Consider the following 13,691-nt stretch of genomic DNA (forward strand, 5'->3'; position numbering starts at 1 on the left):
TTTTTCTTTTTTTCTTTTTTTTTTCTTTTTGTTTTTTAATTATATACAATCCCTTTCCCTTAGTTGTTACCTTTAACAAAAGAACATAAATAATGTAATAATCCAATATGCAACCCACAATCATATGTTAAAGTGTGTGTGTGTAAATTAAGGTTTAAAAAATACATGTTAAATAAGTATATGAGCAGAATTAAGTGGTAACAATACGAGAGTTTGTAAACCTGAATATTTCAGGAAGTATTATAATAGACCTTGTTAAGAATGGTTACTAAGATGCGTCTCAAGAGTCACTTTAACAAAAGAACTCCTTTACTCTGCCATCCTAGTAACAACAATTATGCACATGCTTTATGAAATGAAAAACAAAGACAATTCATAAGCCATCGTTTAACCGCCACTAAAATCTTCGTGAGTTGCCAGAATGACGTGAGCGTCTCCTAACCATTAGTATGCAAGCATTAACTATTTTTTTTAAATAATATTTTATACTTGTTAAAATATTGAATTGTCAATTCTTAATCAACTTGATTATAACCGTAAAACCAGGTTCAAAAATCCAAATACCCCTAGATGTTAGGTTTTTTTTCAGGGAAATTTACTATGTTTTAAAAAATAAAAAGATAAAAAACCATTTTTTTTTTTTAGGATTCAATTATGTTATTAATTATGTTATTGTATATAAAAAAAACCTATTTATCTCAATAGTAATGACTAAAGAATCACATGGAAAAAGATCATCACACCATTATTAATCTCATTGGTTGCCATTGTGAGAAGGGAAAAATAATAATTTGACTGTTCCAATTAATTTTAATTTTAATTGCTAGTTAAGGGTGAAACGCCACGTGAGTAGCACGAAATAGCATACGATGGTTTGAAGACAAAACGACAGCGTAGAGCATGAGGATGTTAAAATGGAAGGCAGGCTCGAATGAATGAATAAGAAATGCAAATGAGTAAGGAAAGTAGAATGATGTGAAGGAGAAGACGATGATGATGAAGAAGCTGGCGAGAAATTGGAGAAAATCTTGTGAGGTTGATAAATTTACTCTTCCAATTCGAGATGAGGACGATTCTCGTCCCATGGACACCCGAGGTCTGTCTGTTTGTTTTAAATTTTGCAACAAAACGGGGATTACTGATTAATTACCTTTTTTTTGTTAAAAAAAAACAGAGCAAGAGGAGTTGATTCTATCACTGGAAAGAGAAGAAGCAGAGCAGTCTGTTTTGTGGAGGGTTGGTTATTCCTTTAATTTTGCATAGAAATTACCTTCCTTTTTCTTTACTGATGAATACATTAATTAAATTGGTATTTTCTTGTAGAGAGTAGTTGGTGGAATTGTGTTCTGCCACGCTGCGTTTCTCTTATACTCCATATACCAGCAGGCACTATTCCCATGGGAACTGGTACGTGTATGTATGTATCTATGTATGTATGCATCTGAGGAATGATTCAGTGTACCGGAATTGCTCTCTCTCACTTAAAGGTGAATAATTTTCATGGTGGGACTCATTTTTATGTGAGAGAGGGCGGAGTGCAACTCCTGACGTGCCTAATAACTTCTCGTATGTAGTCTACATGAGCAGTAAAGAACCCTCGATTATCAAATCCTATTGAGTGTTGTTGTTGCTGTTGTTATTTTGTTTTTGTAACAATTTTGAGTAAATCTTAACTTTCTGATGGTGGTCTTTTGATCAATAAATAGAGATATCATGCTTACTTCATGGAAGATATGGATTCGTCAGTGGTGATATTTGCAGGTTCATTTTTTCATTTTAACTTATTTTTTCTGCTCAACGGCTGATAAAATAGTCTAATTGATTCTTGTCTATGTTTATTCAACTATGATTCCTATTGCTGATCTCTTTCCTTGCACATATAATGTACTCTCTTGGAAGGGAATTTGATGAGCATGATGCTCTAGCTTTTTTATTCAGATTAACCTCTTGTTCTTCTTCTTTTTCCAAGAAGGTTTCTCTTTTGGTAATTGGTATTCTGAATCCCTTTCTAGCTCGTGAAAACATCCTGTGAGCTAAAACCTACATGATGACAGTCACTTCTTAATTCACACATCGTATTTCAGATATGTAGTTAGAAAACCATGTCCTTGTGTTGTTCCAGTAGTTGTTTGGTCAAACATGTAGTTTCTGTGCACTTGGATGTGTTTCCTTTGGCAAACCAACAGAAATTATGACAAGAATTAATCAAACTTCTTATGATTGGTTGTTGGAGAAGCTTGATCAGTGTTACAGCATAAGAAGTTGAATAAGTCATCATTGATTATGCTGTCTTAAAAAGCCTAATTATTTTTAAAATTGATGGCTAATTTCCCTCCACGTGTTTCCAACGTATTTATGCTCTTTTGTACTTTTCCATAATATGAGCAACATATCTGATACCTGGCGTGAATTATTAAAAAATTATATAATCTGCCATTTAAAGTGCCAAAATCTGCTACCTGAGATGTATCATTTTGCTAATTTTAACCCTTAAACAGATTGGATAGCTATTTCAGCATGTGCATTGGCCATCATAGGGCTTCTTCATAATTCCAAGTATCATAGGCAATGGATTTGGTATTCATGCTCTGTTGGGCTTCTACTGGCAGTTTTCTGGCTATATTTCATGCTAAGGTATGTGGGGCTCTACAAATATGTATTTGGTGTGTTACTGTCTCCACATTTTATGTCGAGGATTAACAATATTGTGAAGCAACTTTTCTGTGACTTTTTTTCAATTCTTTTTGGTATAACATTTTATTATAAGGAAAAGAATTACACCCATTCAGCTACATAGACAGTAGTATTGATTACAAGCTGAAGCCAGAGGAAAATGACTAGTAGTGGAAAGAAACAGAATGGGATTACACTAAGAAAAACCTATCAACTCACGCGTGGCACTACCACATGTATATCTTCTACATGAGTCCACTTCATTATAGCAGCATCTGTGAGGGCTGTGCCAGTTGTCTAAGTCATGCTTACCCCAAGTCTCTATCCTCGAATTCGACTAATAGTTTCGATAAACTCAAGAAAATGGTAACATGCTAATCTCCCATCACTTTAGAACACACGACAGGATAGTAAGAACAATCAACTGCATAAAACACCTGTACATCTACCAAAATAAGGGATTGCTAATGATCGTGAAGGGGAGATGAACATGCTAGGAGACTTAACTTGAGATATTCTTAGCAGTTATTTTTACTATGTTACTTCTTTAATTGTTAAGACTTTCTAAGTTTTGATGAATTCCGAATAAGTCTAACTCACAATCTAATAAAAACATACATTACTTTTGATTTAATTATTAGATCAAGCTGAAATTTTACTTGATAATTCTAGAGGCCTAATTATATACTACTTAATGGGAGGCGAAAATAATGATTGTGAAGAGGAGATGAACATGCTTGGAGACTTAACATGAGATACGCATAACCCCAGACCTATTCTTGAAGATCAACCTAGACAACCACTTATCTATGTAAAGAGTATTGGTGAAGACAACTTGATAGGGTTCATAAGGCTTGGCAGATTATGACAGGCCATAATAATTTTAGCACAATAATTTTTACTAAGGGAATATTCTTAGCACAATTATTTTTACTATGTTAATTCTTTAATTGTTATGACTTTCTAAGTTTTGATGAGTTCCAAATAAGTCTAACTCGCAATCTAATAAAAACATACATTACTTTTGATTTGACCATTAGATCAAGCTGAAATTTTACCTGATAATTCTGAAGGCCTAATTATATACTACTTAATGGGAGGCGAAAATAATGATTGTGAAGAGGAGATGAACATGCTTGGAGACTTAACTTGAGATGGGCATAACCCCAGACCTATTCTTGAAGATCAACCTAGACAACCACTTATCTATGTAAAGAGTGTTGGTGAAGACAACATAATAGGGTTCATAAGACTTGGCAGATTATGACAGGCCTCAATAATTCTAGAGACAACAAGCTAACTTGTTTCAGATAAGAGTGTAAATCCATACATTCAATGGAGATCTGGATAGAGAAGAATTCTTTGATTACATCATTGAATGTGATAGGGTTAGGGAATACATGAGTATCATAGAAGAGAAGATGGTGAAACTATTTGCATATAATCTAAAAGGCAGAGCTTTTTCCTTGTGGAAGTGTCAGACAAATATACAACAATTAAGAGGGGAGAGACAGCCTATTACATTTTATATATATACAAGGCATATGCTATATGATAGATTCCTTTGTCCTAGTTATGAACAATATTTATTTCAGCGATATCAAGATTGTTTTCAAGAAAAAAAGATTTTTACATAATAATGCTAAGTTTTAAAAGTTGGCAGAACATAACGACCTTCAAAAGATAGGAATCGGTAGGTTGCAAGATTCCTGAGGGGTTGAGACTAGCAATCCGAGACAAGACTAGAGCACAAATGTTGTTTACACTATAGAGACAAGGAATATAGCATTGAATTGAAAAGGCGAGTTATGTAGAAGCCTTCAACAATTTTAAAAGGAGTTAACAAACTAGAATCAACAATTCCAAAGGTTGAGGTGTACTCAGAGGAATAACATGAAGTCTTTAAACATGCTAAAATACCAAAACATGAAGTAGAGTTGAGATCTAAAGTTAGTGAACGTGTTGAGATTAAATCAACCCATGAAAAGCTCGAACAAGTTATTTGAATTGCCTAAGAGGCTCTAAGAGATATCAAAGAGGACTTAAAAGTGTATGCGTCGTTCAAGCCAAACATGTCCATGTTGGATCAATCTTCTAAATTTACCAATTTAGCTGGTGATGAAGACTTTCCTGTTAGGGATGACTAGACATGTAAATTGAAGTTGCCTTCATCTCAAAAGATGATTTCATATGACCTTGACTTTTTGTTTTTTTAAGAAGTTTGGTCTAGATTCTAAAATTCTGCATTAAAAGATCTTTGCTGAAATATGATTGAGCAAGCTATCTCATGCATAAATCGGTAATAATACTATATTCGAAGTATCTATTCATTTGAGATGGAAGAGTTCAATTTCTAACAATTAACTCAAGAGTTAATTTTTTTCAAGTGGAGCGGATTGACAAAGGAATATTGCCTTCATTATTCTTAGCACAATTATTTTTATTATATTACTTCCTTAATTGAGAAGATTTTCTTGGTTTTGAGCATTTTTGAATGAGTCTAATGCGTAGTCTAATGAAAACGAGCATAACCTTTAATTTGATTGTTGGGTCGAGCTAAACTTTTGCTAGATTGTTCCAAAATTCCAATTATTTGTAAGCCTTATAAGCTATTTATTCAGAAGAAGAGAATTAATGGAATAAAGACATTTTAGAAACTATCAAAGTTTTCTAAGTTTTTTTCTATAGTTAAGTCTATAGTTAAGGTTATAAACTTATGACTTGAGAACCCTAGTTTTTTTCTTTACAGTTTAGGGTTGTAAAACTTGAGGGATTGAGAAACCTATCCACACTATACATTGTGTCAACAACCATGCAACGAAGTCAAATGCTTTCCTAATGCCCTGTTTTGCCTAACCATCTGCAATAGAATATGCAGCTCAAGGAGTATGTCTAAAGGCCACCCAACTAAAGAACTTAGAAAGCACGTGTCTTATTAGCAACCATTCTCATCCTCCAAGGAACTTCTGCTGTTGCCGCAACCCAAGCTCTTATTGGAGCCTGATTCAACACATGGCTGAATCATTAACACCCCTTTGGAGACTAGGATCTCCAAAGCCTTAGCAATGGCATTAATCTTGACCATATTTGACACCTCGAGACCAAATATGATATGAGAAAATACATAGAAAGTCTCTATTTGAGTTTCTCGAAACTCCAACAATACTTGCCTCCCCTGGCTTTCATAGAGAGGAACCATCAACATTCCATTTGATCCTCAGATCTGAGGGAGGTACCCACTGTATGGCAGCAACAACTGGTCTAGGCAAGGACCACTTTTTTTAATCCCATCAGAGCTTCTGAGTAGATCGTTGGCATTGTCACAATTATTAAAAACTATATTTTGTTTGAGCCACACACACACCATAGTACAGCATATGTCACCATACACCAAAATCTCTTTTGCATATTCCCACAAGCCAAGTATTCCCATTCTTCAAAGAGGCATGATATGGAAGAGTGACATACCCATTTTATTCACCATCATTGGACTAGTCTCATCCAAAAGTGCCGAACTTGCTAGCAGGTCAAGAGTAGATGAATGATAGTTTCCAAGGCCAGCTGATGAAAAGGATGTGTTTTGAGACTCATCCACATTGACTTAGAAAATCTTTTGCAAGACTAACAAAAGGAATACTCCAGTCTTTGAGGGTGCCAAGCCCTTCCAGACTTTAGGAGTTGCTAACAGCATGTTTGAGATACTAGCTTTTTTGTGACTTGGTGGCGGGGAAATGAAGAGAACTATCTTTTTGCTGATGAAATGCCTTCTTTTCTATTGTTTCCATCTCTGGCCTTTTATTTGGTTTGTTTGGAATTTCTTTATTTATCAGAAACTGGACAATAATAAAAACTGAAATGGATGTCAACGCCAACTATTAGGTTTGCTTATAGATTGCACTAGTTCTTTTTTGAGGGTGAAATATGTATTCCTAGTAATATGTTCTTATGTGCTATATGTCTAGAATTTGTTTTTTATTGATGATGATGATGATGATGATACTTATTTGTGCGATAGAATGCCAAGATTCCGGTGGGATGTCATCTGGCTGCCCTTTGGGCCTCTCAGGTGTGTAGTAACTGTTCTTTGCTTATTTTATCTGTAACATGTCATTAGTAGTTCACTTAGAAATCCACTCATTTTGAAATTGCAGTGGAGCTGGCATATGTCTGTATGTTGACCATCTACTGACCGAGTCATCTGAAGAAGTGAGAAAACTGAGAAGCTACATGTACGCTTACAAAGCCAACTAAACTTTGTCTGTAAACCTACCTTTTCATGTTCTCTGCGTTACAGGAATGAACTAATAGTGTGGCTTTCAGGCATAAGCAGGTTGATTAATGGAAACTAGGATTGTTAATTTGGAACAGAAGCAATGTCATTCTATCTATTCTTGTACCTCGGTAAAAAATTTCCGGTAAATCTATGCCTTTTGTTTTCTAGTACAAGTGAATCCCTGCAAGATTTTTCAAGTGAAGTACAAAGTTGGCATATATAATCTGACCAAATACCAATGCTGACATTTTTATACCATTTAGCAAATGATCGAGCAACTCTTGACCTCATGTGAGTGAGTGGTTAATAATCTCAATAACCTCATGTGAGTGAGTGGTTAATAATCTCAATAACTATTTGTGCTTGGATTCTCTGCATTTTATCATGAACGGATTGTCCAAGTGTAGCAGTCCACTGTAACATCCAACAGTGGATCAGGATTCATGATGATATTTTCATGTAGTAGCTGTGGGATATAAGATCACCTAGGTGCAATCCACTGCGATAAAACTTGCTAAGACTCTAATCCCTCAGGATATATGGAGACACGGAGATGAGGCGGGATAAGAGAAGTCTACCCTTTATCGTGTAATTCATAGCTGATGAATCTCCCACTGCTTAAGAACGGAACATCTGATGCGTTGTTGAAGTAGTGGTGCTCTGATGACTTGCCATATGCCTTGCAGCCACACGGGAGCAGTGACGGTGCACATCCATAAGGATAAAAATAATTCCAAGACTTGAAATACGTATGGTAGCAATGGATTCCATGCTAAGAGTATTGGTAGTAGATGGTGCTAGGATTATCGGGGCAAATTCTACAATACATTCCCCCTGTTGGATGGCAAGCTCCCAGACAAGAACCTCTATGGCCTGGTATGTCCTGGATGCCGGGATCCTGGCACCAAGAAGCTTCGCCAAGACTCACTGCACATAAACTTTCTAATATGCCTCGCTTGCTTGTGGGCTCCGTTCACTCGCTTGCTAGGATTGAGAGTTAGCAATCCACTTATCCAATTGGCATCCTAAAAGAGAGTGCTGTTTCTTTTATCCTTCTTTTAGTACTCAAAATTTATTATCTTAATTGCTTGTGGCCATATTCGATGCGGTTCACTAAATTCATCTAAATCACTCTGCAAGAGCCCACTTTCACCAGAAAGCAGACTTTTGAATAAAAGGTGAATTGACCAGAACCGAATGACGAGCAACTGTCTAGCAATCAAATGTGTAAATAACTGCAATACGAATTATCTTGAATAAAAGCTATCTGTCCGAAAACACTCAGCACGCGGCGAAACTCCCATTAAACCTTTGCCTACAAATGGTGTTTCTCAAGGCACTAGTAAAGGAATCAATCATCCTCTTCAATAACCTTCAAAACAATGCACATCCAATGAATTAGCAAACAAATTTTCTCAAAGCAAAGGCTCCCATAGCATAATTGAAGAACAAATGAAAAAAAAAAAAACTAGGAGTGTTAGTAAGACAAAAAGGGGGGGGGGATTGATTTTAAAAAGTGCTTTGAACATGTTGAGTGTCCATTTAAGAAACCATTGCACAGGCTTGAAATAGTAAATTTATTGAGATGCCACAAAATAAACTATACTATAACAATTTTTTTTGTTTGTTGTTCATGTAGAATGTCCAGGTCAGCTTGCATGTATCTCGATTAATTCTTACAGGTCCTGAAGTTAACGACTAAGTAAGCCTCTAGCGGTCATCATATTAGCAACTACAGGGCTTAAACTTGAGATAACAGGAAAAGCAAATCATTTGGTCTCAAACTTTTACTACTAGACCACCTACTAAATGGTTTCCTGTAACAATTTACTCAAAGGGGAGGGAGGTTGCCGGTTATTGAAAATACCATCCAATCAATCAATAGTGGAAAACTGAAAGAAAGTACAAATATTTTTTACTTTCTAACACACTTGACTAAAAGTTTTGGCAAAATAGCATAAGCTAAAAAAGTTTTTGAGAATTAATATAGTTTTAACAAAAACACTAAATAGTAACTTTAACAAAGATGCTATTGGGAAAATCAACTTCAATAAAAAAAAAAAAAAAATCAAACCACAAACACTGACTTTGAAGCATATTTGGAATAGATGAAGAAAGTAGAGTTTATCTTTGGTTGTCACTATTACTTTAAGTAAAAGAAGGTAAAACTTGTTGTCATTGAGTTTACTGACTAGCTATTATTTGGTAGGATTAAATTGTTTTAGGTTGGAAAAGGAATAGAGAGAGATTCGTAGAGACTTAGGATAAGATGAAATCAAATATGAGAAAGATGTTTGTTCTTAGAAATTATTATAGAGAATTATTTCAGGGTTTGTAGAATTTGGCTTAAGGGTTTAAGAGTGTAGAGGATTACCATAAGGAGATGAAGATTGTCATGATTAGAGTTAATATTGTGAAGGATAGAGAGGCTATATTAACAAGGTTTTTAAATGATATGAATGGAGAAATAGGTAATATGGTTGAATTAAAACATTATATTGAGTTAGAATATGTGGTTCACATGGCTATTAAAGTGGAGAGACAATTGAAAAGCAAAAGCAATGCACGTCAATGAGGTAATTAGGGGTTTTTTTTTCCAACATAGAAGCTGATTTGTTGGTGAGAGGGGGCTACCCCATCAAAGTTGAATATAGAGAGGAACAAAGCCAAACCATCTAAAGCTAAAAGGAAGGATTCAACCACTACAATCCAAGGTAAAATCAAAATTTAAACTAATCATAACCAAGACATTAAGTGTTTTAGGTGTTTAGGTAATAGACATATAGCTTTACAATGTCCAAAAGAAAATGGTTATTATTATGAGAGAACATGTGGAGATTAAATCTAAAAGTGACATATCAGAGGAGGGTGAGATGCCATCACTTGAGGATTGTAGTGATGTTGAGTATCTAGTTGATTAAAAGGTTTATGTGACTAAGAAATCATTTAAAGTTTAGATAAGGAAGATCATGTATAGTATCAAAAGAAGAACATCTTATATACTAGATGTCATATAAGTAACAAAATATGTAGTATAATTATTGATAATATAAGTTATGTTAATATTGCTAGTACTACACTTATTAAAAAATTAATTCCAAATACTATTAAACATGGAAGATATTATAGACTTCAATAGTTAAATGAATATAGTGAAGTAAGAGTTACTAAACAAGTTTTGATATCTTTTTTGGTCGGGAAGTCAGCAAAAAAATAAGGTTTTGTGTGATGTGATTCCTATACATGCTACTCATTTATTATTGAGAGGGTCCTTGTGATTAGTACTTAAAAGTGCATTTTCATCAAGGTTTTATATCATCATTTTGCACTTGAAGTATCAATAACTCCTTAACTAAAACATGTTTTATAATAATGTATCTAATAATATAAGATACCTATAATTTATGGTAAATATCTATTTTTAATGCAGGCCTATCACATAAATGAAAGGATTGATTGATGAATTTAAGAATTGAAATTCAAAGGACAAAGAGATGGCTAAACTCTGAAAAGAGATGTCGGTGCAGTCCACACCGGAAGACTGTTCGGTAATTGGATCATATCTAGAGTTGTAGATCTCAGATTTAGGTCCACTTTATATGGTTGGAAATGTAAGACATAGGCCTACAACTTTCATATGGAGCCCAAGATCTAGAAAGGTCATTTTCAAGTTCCAATTGTAGCAACAACAAAGAAGCCCGAATCTGTCCTTCAGCCCGAGCACTATTCAGTATTTTGGTCATATCTGAAGTTCTAGAAGTCCAAATAAGCTGAAGTTTTTACACAAGATAGCTGAGACAATTTCCTACAACTTTCATGTTTGCAAGTGATTTCAATTTTAACATTATCAATGACGTTTTGGGCAGACAAGAGAAGATAAGGATTGTCACCAAGTCAAGAGTTGGTCACCCACTCATCAATTAGTCATCAAATCAATAGTTCCCAATTTTGGCCTATAAAAGGAGGCATTTGCCATGCATTTAGGCATCTTAGTTTTCAGATCAAGATCATGCTCTTGTTTTCTCTCTTTGTATTTTTTTGTAATGTTTATGCTTTGCTTTCATTAATATCAAGTTTATGCCTTTCATTTCATTTCCTTTACTTAGTTAACTTTTATCTTATTTATGTTTATCTATTTTTCTTTCTTTCATTATGTCTAGCTAAGTTTATTATGTCAAGGTGAAAAGGTTACACTAATAGTGTAAGAATAAGTATAGTGTAAACTCAATATGGACTTTAATGTTTGTTACTAACATGTTTTGTATTTGTTATCTTGTTCACTCTTTAATACTTTGCTTGTTAAATGACTAATCTTGATTTATGTTGTATAACACTTGGTACAACAAATGCTTGGTACTTTCATAGCCCGTACTGTATGGTATAACCGACGCCTGAGCTATGAAAGGAACTTGATTTGTTGTTAACATAAGTTATAATCATGAATGCTTGACGAAATTTACAAGTATTAGCATTAAATGAATAACATGACTAATGTAATCATGTTAACAATTTATAATCTGATTGGAATCTCCTTTGTGTGTGGTTTCCAATTGAATAATAAGAGTTTATACTATACTTGTTTGACAAACCATTAGTGGAACCTCTAACCTTGACATTTGTTATTATTATTGTTTAATCCTTACATTAATTTTCCATCTCCAAGTTCTCATCATCATCTTCTTCTTCTCTTTCTTTATTATTATTATTATTATTACTACTACTACTACTACTATTATTATTATTATTATTATTATTATTGTTGTTGTTGTTGTTGTTGTTGTTGTTGTTGTTGTTGTTGTTGTTGTTGTTGTTGTTGTTGTTGTTGTTGTTGTTGTTGTTGTTGTTGTTGTTGTTGTTGTTGTTGTTGTTGTTGTTGTTGTTGTTGTTGTTGTTGTTGTTGTTGTTATTGTTATTGTTGTTGTATTATTGTTATTTATAATTTGTACAAATAACCTCCCTGTGGTTCGACCCCGGTCTTGCCGGGTTATTTATTACTTCGACACTCCTGCACTTGGGAGAAGACATCAACCTTTTAGTCGTGTCAAGTTTTTGGCGCCGTTGCCGGGGAGGTAAGTTTTGTATAAATTATAATGTTTATTTTATTTTCTCTTTTCACTTTTCTTGTATATAACTTTGTTTCTTTTCTTTTATTTCTTTTTATTTTATTTTCTTCCTCCTTCTTTTGCTTTCTTCTTCTTTTTTATTTTATTCTTACACGTGCATGAGAGTGTGGTCACGTACATCAAGTGGTAGACTTTGTAGGATATCCTCATCATTTTCAGAAAATATGGCCGAAGAAGATAATCAATCACTTCATAATGAGAATAATGAGAATAACCGTGCTAGAACACTTAGAGACCACATGAATCCCACAAGAACAAGTGCACCATCATGCATAGTTTTTCCTCCTGATGCATCTCATTTGAATTTTAAACCAGGTATTATTCAACTTTTACCTTCTTTTCATGGTTTAGAATTGGAAAATCCATACTTGCATTTAAGGGAATTTGAGGAGGTGTGCAACACATATAATAACTTAAATTGTAGCATGAACACCATCAGATTAAAGCTTTTTCCTTTTTCATTAAAAGATAAAGCTAAAACATGGCTACAAAATTTAAGACCAGGATCCATTCGTGCTTGGGATGAAATGCAACAACAAATTTTAAAGAAGTTTTTCCCATCTCATAGAACAAACTCTTTCAAGAGACAAATCACCACTTTCACTCAAAAACCAGGAGAAACATTTTACCAATGTTGGGATAGGTATCGAGACTTGCTTAGTACTTGCCCTCATCATGGTTTTGAAACATGGAGATTGGTTTCACATTTCTATGAAGGGTTAACACCTAAAGATAGGCAAATGGTTGAACTGATGTGCAATGGAACTTTTGAAGATAAAGACCCTGATGAAGCAATGGAATACTTAGACTTGTTAGCTGAAAATGCTCAAAATTGGGACACTGCGGGTACATATGAGGTACCGAGTAAAACTCAACCTCATACATTTAGTGGAGGTATGTACAACCTTAGGGAAGATCATGACCTTCAAGCCAAGTTTGCATCTTTAGCTAGAAAAGTCGAGGCACTAGAATTGAAAAAGAGTGGTCAATTAAAATCTGTTGAAAACATTGTGTGTCAAATCTGTGAAACAAATGAACACTCAACCAACGATTGTCCAACCTTGCCTTCTTTTAAAAATCTGTGACACAAATGAACACTTAACCAACGATTGTCCAACCTTGCCTTCTTTTAAAGAATGTCTCCATGAACAAGCCCATGTTTTAAACTGTTTCCAAAGGGCCAACCACAACCCATACTCCCAAACATACAACCCTAGTTGGAGAAATCACCCAAATTTCAATTGGAAGAGTGAGAACAACAATGCACAAACTTCACAACCACCGTTTCAAGCACACCACAATTTCCAAAATTCTCATGGATATGCACCTCCTTATGCTCCACCTCCTAGAAGAAATCTTGAGGAAACATTGCATGCATTCATTGAAAAGCAAGAGACAATTAATACTCAACTTGTTCAAAACATGACAGATTTTAAAGATACTCTTGCTAAATTAACATCTGCTCTTAGTTTCCAAGAGAAAGGTAAATTTCCATCTCAAACACAATAAAATCCCAAAGGGCAATACAATGCAAATGCAAGTAGTTCTAGAAGCCAACACATGGATCAAGTCAAATCAGTCACTACTCTGCGCAGTGGTAAGGTTATTGAAAAACCCTCTCT

The 13,691-nt window shown here is 34.5% G+C and overlaps 1 protein-coding gene across 2 annotated transcripts; it reads left to right on the top strand.

Moving 5' to 3' along the window:
• Positions 1-893: 893 nt before the first annotated feature.
• LOC105117933 (uncharacterized) lies at positions 894-7,164 on the top strand. 2 transcript variants are annotated; one of them, XM_011015756.1, is made up of 8 exons: positions 894-1,096; positions 1,175-1,236; positions 1,324-1,407; positions 1,707-1,761; positions 2,499-2,634; positions 6,689-6,739; positions 6,825-6,902; positions 6,994-7,164. In XM_011015756.1, exons 1-8 carry the CDS (start codon positions 991-993, stop codon positions 7,010-7,012), a joined length of 591 nt encoding a protein of 196 aa, XP_011014058.1. In that variant the 5' UTR covers positions 894-990; the 3' UTR covers positions 7,013-7,164. The 2 variants fall into 2 exon arrangements, with proteins under 2 accessions (XP_011014058.1, XP_011014056.1); XM_011015754.1 differs by having other exon boundaries at positions 896-1,096; positions 6,825-7,164.
• Positions 7,165-13,691: the final 6,527 nt, after the last annotated feature.

Source organism: Populus euphratica, unplaced genomic scaffold, assembly GCF_000495115.2.
Source record: "Populus euphratica unplaced genomic scaffold, PopEup_1.0 scaffold1616.1, whole genome shotgun sequence".
In the NCBI taxonomy this organism is placed as follows: Eukaryota; Viridiplantae; Streptophyta; class Magnoliopsida; order Malpighiales; family Salicaceae; genus Populus; species Populus euphratica.